Source organism: Salvelinus fontinalis, chromosome 33 (assembly GCF_029448725.1).
Source record: "Salvelinus fontinalis isolate EN_2023a chromosome 33, ASM2944872v1, whole genome shotgun sequence".
Classification (NCBI taxonomy): domain Eukaryota; kingdom Metazoa; phylum Chordata; class Actinopteri; order Salmoniformes; family Salmonidae; genus Salvelinus; species Salvelinus fontinalis.
The window spans coordinates 5468843-5484540 of NC_074697.1; the positions used below are offsets into that span (position 1 = coordinate 5468843).

Sequence of the window (15698 nt, forward strand, 5' to 3'; positions counted from 1 at the left end):
AGAGGTAGAGGGAGAGGGAGAGGGAGAGGAAGAGGGAGAGGTAGAGGGAGAGGGAGCGATAGGGGGATAAAGAGAGGGAGGGAGAGGGGGATAAGGGGAGATAAGCGTGGGTAAAATAGTAGGTACAGGGGGGACAAAAAGTACTCTATTTTAGAGAGGTATTATCAACACATAAATAACCTTCCAATAACCTTCCAATAACCTTCCAATAACCTACAATAACCTTCCAATAACCTTCCAATAACCTCCAATAACCTTCCAATAACCTTCCAATAACCTACAATAACCTTCCAATAACCTTCCAATAACCTTCCAATAACCTACAATAACCTTCCAATAACCTTCCAATAACCTTCCAATAACCTACAATAACCTTCCAATAACCTTCCAATAACCTTCCAATAACCTACAATAACCTTCCAATAACCTACCAATAACCTACAATAACCTATAATAACCTCCAATAACCTTCCAATAACCTACCAATAACCTACAATAACCTACAATAACTTTCCAATAACCTACAATAACCTTCCAATAACCTTCCAATAACCTACTCCTCCAGGTGGAAATGATTGTGGCCTCTCTTTCTGTCTCTTTTCTCTCCCTCTTTCCTCTCTGTTATGGTTTAGAGTGATGCCCTCTCCTGGAGCCGGTTGAATTACGATCCTGCGTGTCTATTCCATGGAAAACACTAGCGAGAAATAAAGAATTCCCCTGATCGTGTTGATGCTCTGACAAGAACTACCCCCAGCAGATCGTCTGAACACACACACACACACACACACACACACACACACACACACACACACACACACACACACACACACACACACACACACACACACACACACACACACACACACACACACACACACACACACACACACACACTGACAGACAGACACACACAGAGCCAAGTCTCTGTGTCGTGCTCCAATGCAACGGAACGGCATTTCTGCTCCTTGAAGTGGTCGGAAGAGTAATAATTAGGAGAGAAGCTATGCTGGGCACCAGAGTCTAACTCAGCCAGGCTGTGTCATACCCTGGTAGCACTCCATTAAACACACACGTAACCGAGCCGGGCTGTGTGGTAAGAAACTGGTCGGTATCCATTTCAAACACAATACACGTTAGAGAGGCGGGGGTAACGACATTTACAACTTGCTCTGACGGAGACAACAGGTCTCATATGTCAACTCTTACGCTCTCGTAATCTCTTACCCTCGACCACCTCTCCTCCTCTGTCTCCTGATCCCTCTCTCCCTCTATCTTCTGCCCCCCCCCCCCCCTGTCTCCTGATCCCTCTCCCCTCTATCTTCTGCCCACCCCTCTGTCTCCCTCTCCCTCTCCCCCTCTATCTTCTGTCCCCCTCCCCCACTCTGTCTCCTGCCCCCACTCCCCTTCTGTCTCCTGCCCCCTCCCCTCATCTGTCTTCTACCCCCCCCCCTCTGTCTCCTCCTGCCCCCACTCCCCTCCGTCTCCTGCCCCCTCTTCCCCTCTGTCTCCAGCTCCCTCTCCTCCTCTGTCTCCTGTACCCTCTCCTCCTCTGTCTCCTGCCCCCTCTTCCCCTCTGTCTCCAGCTCCCTCTCCTCCTCTGTCTCCTGTACCCTCTCCCCCTCTGTCTCCTGCCCCGTCTCCCCTTTGTCTCCGGCCCCCTCTCCCCTTCTGTCTCTTGCCCCTTCTGTCTCCTGCCCCCTCTGTCTCCTGTACCGTCTCCCCCTCTGTCTCCTGTAAGCTCTCCCGCTCTGCCTCCCGCCCCTGTCCCCTCTCCCCCACTGTATCCTACCCCCTCTCCCCCTCTGTCTCCTGCCCCCACTCCCCCTCTGTCTCCTGTACCCACTCCTCCTCTGTCTCTTGTACCCTCTCCCGCTCTGCCTCTTGCCCCTGTCCCCTCTCCCCCACTGTATCCTACCCTCTCCCCCCCTCTGTCTCCTGCCCCCTCTCCCCCTCTGTCTCCTGCCCCCACTCCCCTTCTGTCTCCTGCCCCCACTCCCCCTCTGTCTCCTGCCCCCACTCCCCTGTCTCCTGCCCCCTCTCCCCTCTGTCTCCTGTACCCTCTGTCTCCTGTACCCTCTCCTCCTCTGTCTCCTGTACCCTCTCCTCCTCTGTCTCCTGTACCCTCTCCTCCTCTGTCTTCTGTACCCTCTCCTCCTCTGTCTCCTGTACCCTCTCCTCCTCTGTCTCCTGTACCCTCTCCTCCTCTGTCTCCTGTACCCTCTCCTCCTCTGTCTCCTGTACCCTCTCCCGCTCTGCCTCTTGCCCCTGTCCCCTCTCCCCCACTGTATCCTACCCTCTCCCCCCCTCTGTCTCCTGCCCCCTCTCCCCCTCTGTCTCCTGCCCCCACTCCCCTTCTGTCTCCTGCCCCCACTCCCCCTCTGTCTCCTGCCCCCACTCCCCTGTCTCCTGCCCCCTCTCCCCTCTGTCTCCTGTACCCTCTGTCTCCTGTACCCTCTCCTCCTCTGTCTCCTGTACCCTCTCCTCCTCTGTCTCCTGTACCCTCTCCTCCTCTGTCTTCTGTACCCTCTCCTCCTCTGTCTCCTGTACCCTCTCCTCCTCTGTCTCCTGTACCCTCTCCTCCTCTGTCTCCTGTACCCTCTCCTCCTCTGTCTCCTGTACCCTCTCCCTCTCTGCCTCCCGCCCCTGTCCCCTCTCCCCCTCTGTCTCCTGCCCCGTCTCCCCTCTGTCTCCTGCCCCCACTCCCCCTCTGTCTTCTGCCCCCACTCCCCCTCTGTCTTCTGTCCCCTCTCCCCCTCTGTCTCCTGTCCCCTCTCCCCCTCTGTCTCCTGCCCCCACTCCCCCTCTGTCTCCTGCCCCCTCTCTCCCTCTGTCTCCTATTCCCTCTTCCCTGGATGTATCCTCAGCGTTCCCTTTCCCGCTGTACTGCATTCCCAAAAAAAGCTTGCCTCACTTAGACTTTTCCTATCAGCAGGAAGTTGATTAGCAGAGTAATAAAACCTCAGTCAGACACATGTGTTTCTTATTGCAGAGTACCAGGGGACCAGGGGACCAGAGTACCAGAGGACTAGAGGCCCAGAGGCCCAGAGGACTAGAGGACCAGAGGACCAGAGAACCAGAGAACCAGAGTACCAGAGGACCAGAGTACCAGAGTACCAGAGGACCAGAGGACCAGAGTACCAGGGGACCAGAGGACCAGAGGACCAGGGGACCAGAGTACCAGAGTACCAGAGAACCAGAGTACCAGGGGACCAGGGTACCAGAGTACCAGGGGACCAGGGGACCAGAGGACCAGGGTACCAGAGTACAAGAGGACCAGAGTACCAGAGGACCAGGGGACCAGGGGACCAGAGGACCAGGGTACCAGAGTACAAGAGGACCAGGGGACCAGAGGACCAGAGGACCAGAGTACAAGAGTACAAGAGGACCAGGGGACCAGAGGACCAGAGTACAAGAGGACCAGGGGACCAGAGGACCAGGGGACCAGAGGACCATAGGACCAGAGGACCATGGTGAATGGCTCTAATTGGTGAGCCATGCTGGAAGAGACCCAGAGTACCAGAGGGTGCCCCATGTTGTTTATAGGGTCCACAGTGGTTGAGTTAAGAATGGTCAGATCTGTTCCAAATGTGGACTGGAAATGCTGGGTTCTTTACGAGCAGGTAAAACACAGAACCAACCAGACTGGGGCATCAGCATGGTATCTGGGTTCTTTACGAGCAGGTAAAACACAGAACCAACCAGACTGGGGCATCAGCATGGTATCCAGAGAACGTTTATTAGTGTTTTGTTGTTTGTCTGATGTACAGTTGAAGTTGGAAGTTTACATACACCTTAGTCAAATACATTTAAACTCATTTTTATTTTATTTTTTACAATTCCTGACATTTAAATCCTAGTAAAAATTCCCTGTCTTAGGTCAGTTAGGATCAACACTTTATTTAAGAATGTGAAATGTCAGAATAATAGTAGAGAGAAATATTTAATTCTGCTTTTCTTTCTTTCATCACATTCCCGGTGGGTCAGAAGTTTACAATCACTCAATTAGTATTTTGTAGCATTGCCTTTAAATTGTTTAACTTGGGTCAAACGTTTCAGGTAGCCTTCCATAAACTTCCCACAATAATTTGGGTGAATTTTTGGCCATTCCTCCTGACATAGCTGGTGTAACTCAGTCAGGTTTTTAGGCCTCCTTGCTTGCACACGCATTTTCAGTTCTGCCCACAAATTTTCTATAGGATTGAGGTCAGGGCTTTGTGATGGCCACTCCAATGCCTTGACTTTGTTTTCCTTAAGCCATTTTGCCAAAACTTTGGAAGTATGCTTGGGGTCATTGTTCATTTGGAAGTCCCATTTGCGAGTAAGCTTTAACAAGCTTTAACTCCACATAATTGTCCTGCCTCATGATGCCATCTATTTTGTGACGTGCACCAGTCCCTCTTGCAGCAAATCACCCCCACAACATGATGCTGCCACCTCCTTGCTTCACGGTTGGGATAGTGCTCTTCAGCTTGCAAGCCTACCCCTTTTTCCTCCAAACATAACGATGGTCATTATGGCCAAACAGTTCTATTTTTGTTTCATGAGACCAGAGGAAATTTCTCCAAAAAGTACCATCTTTGTCCCCATGTGCAGTTGCAAACCGTAGTCTGGCTTTTTATGGTGGTTTTGGAGAAGTGGAAGAATTCTTGCTGAGCAGCCTTTCAGGTTATGTTGACATATGACTTGTTTTACTGTGGATTTAGATACTTTTGTACCTGTTTCCTCCAGCATCTTCACAAGGTCCTTTGCTGTTGTTCTGGGATTGATTTGCACTTTTCACACCAAAGTACGTTCATCTCTAGGAGACAGAACACGTCTCCTTCCTGAGCGGTATGACGGCTGCGTGGTCCCATGGTATTTATACTTGCGTACTATTGTTTGTGCAGATGAACGTGATACCTTCAGGCATTTGGAAATTGCTCCCAAGGAGGAACCAGACTTGTGGAGGTCTACAATTTGGTCTTGGCTGATTTCTCTTGATTTTCCCATGATGTCAAGCAAAGAGGAACTGAGTTTGAAGGTAGGCCTTGAAATACATCCACAGGTACCTCCAATTGACTCAAATAATGTCAATTAGCCTATCAGAAGCTTCTAAAGCCATGACATTATTTTCTGCAATTTTCCAAGCTGTTTAAAGGCACAGTCAACTTAGTGTATATAAACTTCTGACCCACTGGAAATGTAATACAGTGAATTATAAGTGAAATAATCTGTCTGTAAACAATTGTTGGAGGAATTACTTGTGTCATGCACAAAGTAGATGTCCTAACCGACTTGCCAAAACTATAGTTTGTTAACAAGATAGTTGAGGAGTGGTTGAAAAATGAGTTTTAATGACGCCAACCTAAGTGTATGTAAGCTTCCGACTTCATCTGTATGTATGTATGTATGTATGTATGTATGTATGTATGTATGTATGTATGTATGTACTGTATGTATGTATGTATGTATGTATGTATATTTATGCACACAAAACACGTGCTAAAGAATAATAACTTCATATAACAGTGAGTGTGTCTGTGTGTGTGTATGTGTGTGTGTGTGTGTGTGTGTGTGTGTGTGTGTGTGTGTGTGTGTGTGTGTGTGTGTGTGTGTGTGTGTGTGTGTGTGTGTGTGTGTGTGTGTGTGTGTGTGTGTGTGTGTGTGTGTACTCGCCAATGTGCAATCATTGGACAATAAACTAGACGAGGTACGTTCACGAATATCCTACCAAGGGACATCAAAAACTGTAATATCATGTTTCACAGAATCGTGGCTGAATGACAACATGGATATTCAGCTAGCGGGATACACACTGCACCGGCAGGATAGAACAGAACACTCCGGTAAGAAGAGGGGGGGGGGATTGTGCATATTTGTAAACAACACCTGGTGCACGAAATCTAAGGAAGTCTCTAGATTTTGCTCGCCTGAAGTAGAGTATATTGTGATAAATTGCAGGCCACACTACTTGCCTAGAGAGTTCTCAGCTATACTTTTCATGGCTGTTTATTTACCACCACAGACAGATGCTGGCACTAAGACCGCACTCAGTCAGCTGTATAAGGACATAAGCAAACAGGAAACCACTCACCCAGAGGCGGCGCTCCTAGTGGCCGGAGACTTTAATGCAGGGAAACTTAAAGCAGTTCTACCAAATCTCTATCAACATGTTACATGTGCAACCAGAGGGAAAAAAATTCTAGATCACTTGTACTCCACACACAGAGACACGTGTTCCAGACGACTGTGTGATCACGCTCTCCGTATCCGACGTGAGTAAGACCTTTAAACAGGTCAGCATACACACGGCTGCGGGGCCAGACGGATTACCAGAACGTGTGCTCCGGGCATGTGCTGACCAACTGGCAGGTGTCTTCATTGACATTTTCAACATGTCCCTGATTGAGTCTGCAATACCAACATGTTTCAAGCAGACCACCATAGTCTTTGTGTCCAAGAACACAAAGGCAACCTGCCTAAATGACTACCGACCCGTAGCACTCACGTCGTAGCCATGACAGGCTTTGCCTTTTCCATTTATATTTCAAGGTTGGACGTTTAGCACGTTGGGCGCACCAACTGGTTTCACGTCGTTAGTCAGAATGTCTTTCACCTGTGCTGGCCCAGGTGATATTTAAGAGTGTCCGGCCCAGGTGATATTTAAGGGTGTCTGGCCCAGTGCTCCAGTTGTCTTGATGGATGTGGAGGGTTAACACCTTTACTTGACTCTCTCAAAATGATTTTCTAAAAAAATCTATCCTTTATCTGATCTTCCCTGTTTTTGTTTCACTCCACTTTACGGTTTGTTTTCTGTCTTTAAGTTTGGTGAGGGTTTAATTTTACGTCCCAGTTGTTGTTGCTAGTCAACAGTCACTGGACACCCCCATGAGTGTCTTTCAGAACTCCTCCTAAAACCTACACCTGTTTGGTTTTGGTTGATGGTCAGTGACTTTTTGTTCGTTCCCCTTTCTGTTTGAGCGAAATGTTTTGGTTTCTTGCTGGGGAAAGTAAGTTGCCCAATGTTTAACAAACACCATATGTATGTCATAGTCGGCTTGTCTCGGTACAGTCAAAACACCATATGTATGTCATAGTCGGCTTGTCTCGGTACAGTCAAAACACCGTATGTATGTCATAGTCGGCTTGTCTCGGTACAGTCAAAACACCATATGTATGTCATAGTTGGCTTGTCTCGGTACAGTCAAAACACCATATGTATGTCATAGTCGGCTTGTCTCGGTAAAGTCAAAACACCATATGTATGTCATAGTTGGCTTGTCTCGGTACAGTCAAAACACCATATGTATGTCATAGTCGGCTTGTCTCGGTACAGTCAAAACACCATATGTATGTCATAGTTGGCTTGTCTCGGTACAGTCAAAACACCATATGTATGTCATAGTCGGCTTGTCTCGGTACAGTCAAAACACCGTATGTATGTCATAGTTGGCTTGTCTCGGTACAGTCAAAACACCATATGTATGTCATAGTTGGCTTGTCTCGGTACAGTCAAAACACCATATGTATGTCATAGTTGGCTTGTCTCGGTACAGTCAAAACACCATATGTATGTCATAGTCGGCTTGTCTCGGTACAGTCAAAACACCATATGGAAGAAATAATGGTTCCTCCCCTTTAAAATAATGGTTCTTTCCCCTTTAAACAATGGCCCCGCCCCCTTTTAAAGGAAAGCAAAATGACAGCTGTATTTTCTTCTGTTGTCTAATTGTTTCCTACTGACTACTTAGCATGTCTAGTAATGAGGGGGTATATGAGAGATGACACACACTACACGTCTGCTAATGACAGAGTGGCTGTGAGTGGACATGTTGCTTACACAAGTGGCCCTTTAAAAAGCTGTGGAGGTAAACAAAACGGAGGGAATGTGTTCTGAGGTTTTGCTGAACTTTGAACCCCATTCAAGCCAGCACTCTGGTTCTCAGGCTTCGTAGTCAATGAGGTCATTTCTTCTTTCGGGGAGGGAATCGAGTGCGTATACACGCGAACACACACACACACCGTACCTTTCTGCGTGGAGTGGGCTGTTGGGTCATGGCCACGGAGAAGTCGTGAGCTCCTTTTAGCTGGGTCCTCTCCCACAGTCTCCCCAACCTCTGCACACAGTCATCCAGAGAGGAGAGAGGAGCGCTGTGCTTACTCTGGAGGACAGGGAGAAAAGGAGATGTAATCCGGTCGATAGAGACATCACCTGTGTGTGTGTGTGTGTGAGTGTGTGTATGTCTGTGTGTGTGTGTGTGTTTTGTCGTGTTATAGAGCACCCACCTGTAGGTGAAGCAGCATGATGTTGGTCCAAAGGTGAGGCTGGAGGCTGGTGAGGGTGAAACAGGACCTGCTATACAGACAGTAACGCCCCTTCAGAGGGCACGAGAACGACAGCTTCGCCACACTGCCATGGCTCGAGTCTAAAACCCACAGAGGTGCATGCACACACACACACGTACACACACACGCACACGCACACACACACACACACACACACATGCCAGCAAACATAAATAAAATAATAAGACACTTCTATTTAGTGTTTTTGATCAGTTGCAGTCTTTTCTAAACCTTACTCACTCTACAACGTGTCCACTCATCTCTTTTCCTCCCTGTCTCTGTGACGATAGAGGGTTAACGCCTGTAGAATGAAACTGTAGGTCTGTACCACCGTTACCCTTCACACACATACATTACCTTCCTACTCAGCTCTGCCAAAGCTCCAGGAGAAACTAGCCTCAAACTCTTTATAAACCTACTAAACTTTCAGTGGGTGTGTTTGCAGTTTGAGCGATGATTGTGCTGTCTGCTTGGTGTGTGTGTGTGTGTGTGTGTGTGTGTGTGTGTGTGTGTGTGTGTGTGTGTGTGTGTGTGTGTGTGTGTGTGTGTGTGTGTGTGTGTGTGTGTGTGTGTGTGTTTGCTGTTGCACGTATGCTGTCTGATCCATGTGTGTGTCATTGACTCCTGGCTGTCTCCTCCTTGGCCCTGGTGTTACAGAAGGTAACCGGAGGGACTATCACAACATCCCATCCTGTCACTATCTATCATCACTTCTACTTTCACTACCCATTTCTATGTGTGTGTGTGTGTGTGTGTGTGTGTTACACAGCTGTCTCTCTGTTTCTCTATGTAATGTTTAAAGTGATGTAGTCAGATCAGAAAGACGAACAGGGATTCTCTACTAAGCTGGCTGGGGTCAGAATGGACCTTCTGCTTCCACTCTGCCCTGGTGTCTTGGTTACCAATGATGTGAAGAATTAAGAAGAATTAAAGAAGAATTAAAAATTCTAACTGGACTCTACACGGAGACACTGGGACTATTAACCCAGGGAGAGACAGAGAGAGAAAGGGACTGTTAACCCAGGGAGAGACAGGGAGAGACAGGGACTGTTAACCCTGGGAGAGACAGGGACTGTTAACCCTGGGAGAGACAGGGACTGTTAACCCTGGGAGAGACAGGGACTGTTAACCCAGGGAGAGACAGGGACTGTTAACCCTGGGAGAGACAGGGACTGTTAACCCAGGGAGAGACAGGGACTGTTAACCCTGGGAGAGACAGGGACTGTTAACCCTGGGAGAGACAGGGACTGTTAACCCTGGGAGAGACAGGGACTGTTAACCCTGGGAGAGACAGGGACTGTTAACCCTGGGATAGACAGGGACTGTTAACCCAGGGAGAGACAGGGACTGTTAACCCTGGGAGAGACAGGGACTGTTAACCCAGGGAGAGGCAGGGACTGTTAACCCTGGGAGAGACAGGGACTGTTAACCCAGGGAGAGACAGGGACTGTTAACCCAGGGAGAGACAGGGAGAGACAGGTACTGTTAACCCAGGGAGAGACAGGGAGAGACATGGACTGTTAACCCTGGGAGAGACAGGGAGAGACAGGGACTGTTAACCCAGGGAGAGAAAGGGAGAGACAGGGACTGTTAACCCCGGGCTCTACAGGGAGAGACAGGGACTGTTAACCCAGGGAGAGAAAGGGAGAGACAGGGACTGTTAACCCCGGGCTCTACAGGGAGAGACAGGGACTGTTAACCCAGGGAGAGAAAGGGAGAGACAGGGACAGTTAACCCAGGGCAAGAAAGGGAGAGACAGGGACTGTTAACCCAGGGAGAGAAAGGGAGAGACAGGGACAGTTAACCCAGGGCAAGAAAGGGAGAGACAGGGACTGTTAACCCAGGGAGAGACAGGGAGAGACAGGGACTGTTAACCCAGGGAGAGAAAGGGAGAGACAGGGACTGTTAACCCCGGGCTCTACAGGGAGAGACAGGGACTGTTAACCCAGGGAGAGAAAGGGAGAGACAGGGACTGTTAACCCAGGGAGAGAAAGGGAGAGATAGGGACTGTTAACCAAGGGAGAGAAAGGGAGAGACAGGAACTGTTAACCCAGGGAGAGAAAGGGAGAGACAGGGACTGTTAACCCAGGGAGAGAAAGGGAGAGACAGGAACTGTTAACCCAGGGAGAGAAAGGGAGAGACAGGGACTGTTAACCCAGGGAGAGAAAGGGAGAGACAGGGACTGTTAACCCAGGGAGAGAAAGGGAGAGACAGGGACTGTTAACCCAGGGAGAGACAGGGAGAGACAGGGACAGTTAACCCAGGGAGAGACAGGGAGAGAAAGGGACTGTTAACCCAGGGAGAGAAAGGGAGAGACAGGAACTGTTAACCCAGGGAGAGACAGGGAGAGAAAGGGACTGTTAACACAGGGAGAGAAAGGGACTGTTAACCCAGGGAGAGAAAGGGACTGTTAACCCAGGGAGAGACAGGGACTGTTAACCCAGGGAGAGACAGGGAGAGACAGGGACTGTTAACCCAGGGAGAGACAGGGAGAGACAGGGACTGTTAACCCAGGGAGAGACAGGGACTGTTAACCCAGGGAGAGAAAGGGAGAGACAGGGACAGTTAACCCAGGGCAAGAAAGGGAGAGACAGGGACTGTTAACCCAGGGAGAGACAGAGAGAGACAGGGACTGTTAACCCAGGGAGAGACAGGGACTGTTATCCCTGGGAGAGACAGGGACTGTTAACCCTGGGAGAGACAGGGACTGTTAACCCAGGGAGAGACAGGGACTGTTAACCCTGGGAGAGACAGGGACTGTTAACCCTGGGAGAGACAGGGACTGTTAACCCAGGGAGAGACAGGGACTGTTAACCCTGGGAGAGACAGGGACTGTTAACCCTGGGAGAGACAGGGACTGTTAACCCTGGGAGAGACAGGGACTGTTAACCCAGGGAGAGACAGGGACTGTTAACCCTGGGAGAGACAGGGACTGTTAACCCAGGGAGAGACAGGGACTGTTAACCCAGGGAGAGACAGGGAGAGACAGGGACTGTTAACCCAGGGAGAGACAGGGAGAGACAGGGACTGTTAACACAGGGAGAGACAGGGACAGACAGGGACTGTTAACCCAGGGAGAGAAAGGGACTGTTAACCCTGGGAGAGACAGGGAGAGACAGGGACTGTTAACCCAGGGAGAGACAGGGAGAGACAGGGACTGTTAACCCAGGGAGAGACAGGGAGAGACAGGGACTGTTAACCCAGGGAGAGAAAGGGAGAGACAGGGACTGTTAACCCCGGGCTCTACAGGGAGAGACAGGGACTGTTAACCCAGGGAGAGAAAGGGAGAGACAGGGACTGTTAACCCCGGGCTCTACAGGGAGAGACAGGGACTGTTAACCCAGGGAGAGAAAGGGAGAGACAGGGACAGTTAACCCAGGGCAAGAAAGGGAGAGACAGGGACTGTTAACCCAGGGAGAGAAAGGGAGAGACAGGGACAGTTAACCCAGGGCAAGAAAGGGAGAGACAGGGACTGTTAACCCAGGGAGAGACAGGGAGAGACAGGGACTGTTAACCCCGGGCTCTACAGGGAGAGACAGGGACTGTTAACCCAGGGAGAGAAAGGGAGAGACAGGGACTGTTAACCCAGGGAGAGAAAGGGAGAGATAGGGACTGTTAACCCAGGGAGAGAAAGGGAGAGACAGGAACTGTTAACCCAGGGAGAGAAAGGGAGAGACAGGGACTGTTAACCCAGGGAGAGAAAGGGAGAGACAGGAACTGTTAACCCAGGGAGAGAAAGGGAGAGACAGGGACTGTTAACCCAGGGAGAGAAAGGGAGAGACAGGGACTGTTAACCCAGGGAGAGAAAGGGAGAGACAGGGACTGTTAACCCAGGGAGAGACAGGGAGAGACAGGGACAGTTAACCCAGGGAGAGACAGGGAGAGAAAGGGACTGTTAACCCAGGGAGAGAAAGGGAGAGACAGGAACTGTTAACCCAGGGAGAGACAGGGAGAGAAAGGGACTGTTAACCCAGGGAGAGAAAGGGACTGTTAACCCAGGGAGAGAAAGGGACTGTTAACCCAGGGAGAGACAGGGACTGTTAACCCAGGGAGAGACAGGGAGAGACAGGGACTGTTAACCCAGGGAGAGACAGGGAGAGACAGGGACTGTTAACCCAGGGAGAGACAGGGACTGTTAACCCAGGGAGAGAAAGGGACTGTTAACCCAGGGAGAGAAAGGGACTGTTAACCCAGGGAGAGACAGGGAGAGACAGGGACTGTTAACCCAGGGAGAGAAAGGGAGAGACAGGGACTGTTAACCCCGGGCTCTACAGGGAGAGACAGGGACTGTTAACCCAGGGAGAGACAGGGACTGTTAACCCAGGGAGAGACAGGGACTGTTAACCCAGGGAGAGAAAGGGACTGTTAACCCTGGGAGAGACAGGGAGAGACAGGGACTGTTAACCCAGGGAGAGAAAGGGAGAGACAGGAACTGTTAACCCAGGGAGAGAAAGGGAGAGACAGGGACTGTTAACCCAGGGAGAGAAAGGGAGAGACAGGGACTGTTAACCCAGGGAGAGAAAGGGAGAGACAGGGACTGTTAACCCCGGGCTCTACAGGGAGAGACAGGGACTGTTAACCCAGGGAGAGAAAGGGAGAGACAGGGACTGTTAACCCAGGGAGAGAAAGGGAGAGATAGGGACTGTTAACCCAGGGAGAGAAAGGGAGAGACAGGAACTGTTAACCCAGGGAGTGAAAGGGAGAGACAGGGACTGTTAACCCAGGGAGAGAAAGGGAGAGACAGGAACTGTTAACCCAGGGAGAGAAAGGGAGAGACAGGGACTGTTAACCCAGGGAGAGAAAGGGAGAGACAGGGACTGTTAACCCAGGGAGAGAAAGGGAGAGACAGGGACTGTTAACCCAGGGAGAGACAGGGAGAGACAGGGACAGTTAACCCAGGGAGAGACAGGGAGAGAAAGGGACTGTTAACCCAGGGAGAGAAAGGGAGAGACAGGAACTGTTAACCCAGGGAGAGACAGGGAGAGAAAGGGACTGTTAACCCAGGGAGAGAAAGGGACTGTTAACCCAGGGAGAGAAAGGGACTGTTAACCCAGGGAGAGACAGGGACTGTTAACCCAGGGAGAGACAGGGAGAGACAGGGACTGTTAACCCAGGGAGAGACAGGGAGAGACAGGGACTGTTAACCCAGGGAGAGACAGGGACTGTTAACCCAGGGAGAGAAAGGGAGAGACAGGGACAGTTAACCCAGGGCAAGAAAGGGAGAGACAGGGACTGTTAACCCAGGGAGAGAAAGGGAGAGACAGGGACAGTTAACCCAGGGCAAGAAAGGGAGAGACAGGGACTGTTAACCCAGGGAGAGACAGAGAGAGACAGGGACTGTTAACCCTGGGAGAGACAGGGACTGTTAACCCTGGGAGAGACAGGGACTGTTAACCCTGGGAGAGACAGGGACTGTTAACCCTGGGAGAGACAGGGACTGTTAACCCAGGGAGAGACAGGGACTGTTAACCCAGGGAGAGACAGGGACTGTTAACCCTGGGAGAGACAGGGACTGTTAACCCAGGGAGAGACACGGACTGTTAACCCTGGGAGAGACAGGGACTGTTAACCCTGGGAGAGACAGGGACTGTTAACCCTGGGAGAGACAGGGACTGTTAACCCTGGGAGAGACAGGGACTGTTAACCCAGGGAGAGACAGGGACTGTTAACCCTGGGAGAGACAGGGACTGTTAACCCTGGGAGAGACAGGGACTGTTAACCCAGGGAGAGACAGGGACTGTTAACCCAGGGAGAGACAGGGACTGTTAACCCAGGGAGAGACAGGGAGAGACAGGGACTGTTAACCCAGGGAGAGACAGGGAGAGACAGGGACTGTTAACACAGGGAGAGACAGGGACAGACAGGGACTGTTAACCCAGGGAGAGAAAGGGACTGTTAACCCTGGGAGAGACAGGGAGAGACAGGGACTGTTAACCCAGGGAGAGACAGGGAGAGACAGGGACTGTTAACCCAGGGAGAGACAGGGAGAGACAGGGACTGTTAACCCAGGGAGAGAAAGGGAGAGACAGGGACTGTTAACCCCGGGCTCTACAGGGAGAGACAGGGACTGTTAACCCAGGGAGAGAAAGGGAGAGACAGGGACTGTTAACCCCGGGCTCTACAGGGAGAGACAGGGACTGTTAACCCAGGGAGAGAAAGGGAGAGACAGGGACAGTTAACCCAGGGCAAGAAAGGGAGAGACAGGGACTGTTAACCCAGGGAGAGAAAGGGAGAGACAGGGACAGTTAACCCAGGGCAAGAAAGGGAGAGACAGGGACTGTTAACCCAGGGAGAGACAGGGAGAGACAGGGACTGTTAACCCCGGGCTCTACAGGGAGAGACAGGGACTGTTAACCCAGGGAGAGAAAGGGAGAGACAGGGACTGTTAACCCAGGGAGAGAAAGGGAGAGACAGGAACTGTTAACCCAGGGAGAGAAAGGGAGAGACAGGGACTGTTAACCCAGGGAGAGAAAGGGAGAGACAGGGACTGTTAACCCAGGGAGAGAAAGGGAGAGACAGGGACTGTTAACCCAGGGAGAGACATGGAGAGACAGGGACAGTTAACCCAGGGAGAGACAGGGAGAGAAAGGGACTGTTAACCCAGGGAGAGAAAGGGAGAGACAGGAACTGTTAACCCAGGGAGAGACAGGGAGAGAAAGGGACTGTTAACCCAGGGAGAGAAAGGGACTGTTAACCCAGGGAGAGAAAGGGACTGTTAACCCAGGGAGAGACAGGGACTGTTAACCCAGGGAGAGACAGGGAGAGACAGGGACTGTTAACCCAGGGAGAGACAGGGAGAGACAGGGACTGTTAACCCAGGGAGAGACAGGGACTGTTAACCCAGGGAGAGAAAGGGACTGTTAACCCAGGGAGAGAAAGGGACTGTTAACCCAGGGAAAGACAGGGAGAGACAGGGACTGTTAACCCAGGGAGAGAAAGGGACTGTTAACCCAGGGAGAGAAAGGGACTGTTAACCCAGGGAGAGACAGGGACTGTTAACCCAGGGAGAGACAGGGAGAGACAGGGACTGTTAACCCAGGGAGAGACAGGGAGAGACAGGGACTGTTAACCCAGGGAGAGACAGGGACTGTTAACCCTGGGAGAGACAGGGACTGTTAACCCTGGGAGAGACAGGGACTGTTAACCCAGGGAGAGACAGGGACAGTTAACCCAGGGCAAGAAAGGGAGAGACAGGGACTGTTAACCCAGGGAGAGAAAGGGAGAGACAGGGACAGTTAACCCAGGGCAAGAAAGGGAGAGACAGGGACTGTTAACCCAGGGAGAGACAGAGAGAGACAGGGACTGTTAACCCTGGGAGAGACAGGGACTGTTAACCCTGGGAAAGACAGGGACTGTTAACCCTGGGAGAGACA

The 15698-nt window shown here is 51.0% G+C and overlaps 1 protein-coding gene across 1 annotated transcript in view; it reads right to left on the reverse strand.

The window, feature by feature from the left end:
• Nucleotides 1-15698, reverse strand: part of LOC129831691 (ventricular zone-expressed PH domain-containing protein-like) — a 218039-nt gene that overhangs the window by 57917 nt on the left and 144424 nt on the right. The window contains exons 9-10 of the mRNA XM_055895060.1: nucleotides 8266-8405; nucleotides 8007-8141 (exon numbers count right to left, since the gene is read on the reverse strand). Coding sequence (XP_055751035.1) covers nucleotides 8007-8141; nucleotides 8266-8405 — 275 coding nt within the window. The remainder of the gene's footprint in view (nucleotides 1-8006; nucleotides 8142-8265; nucleotides 8406-15698) is intronic.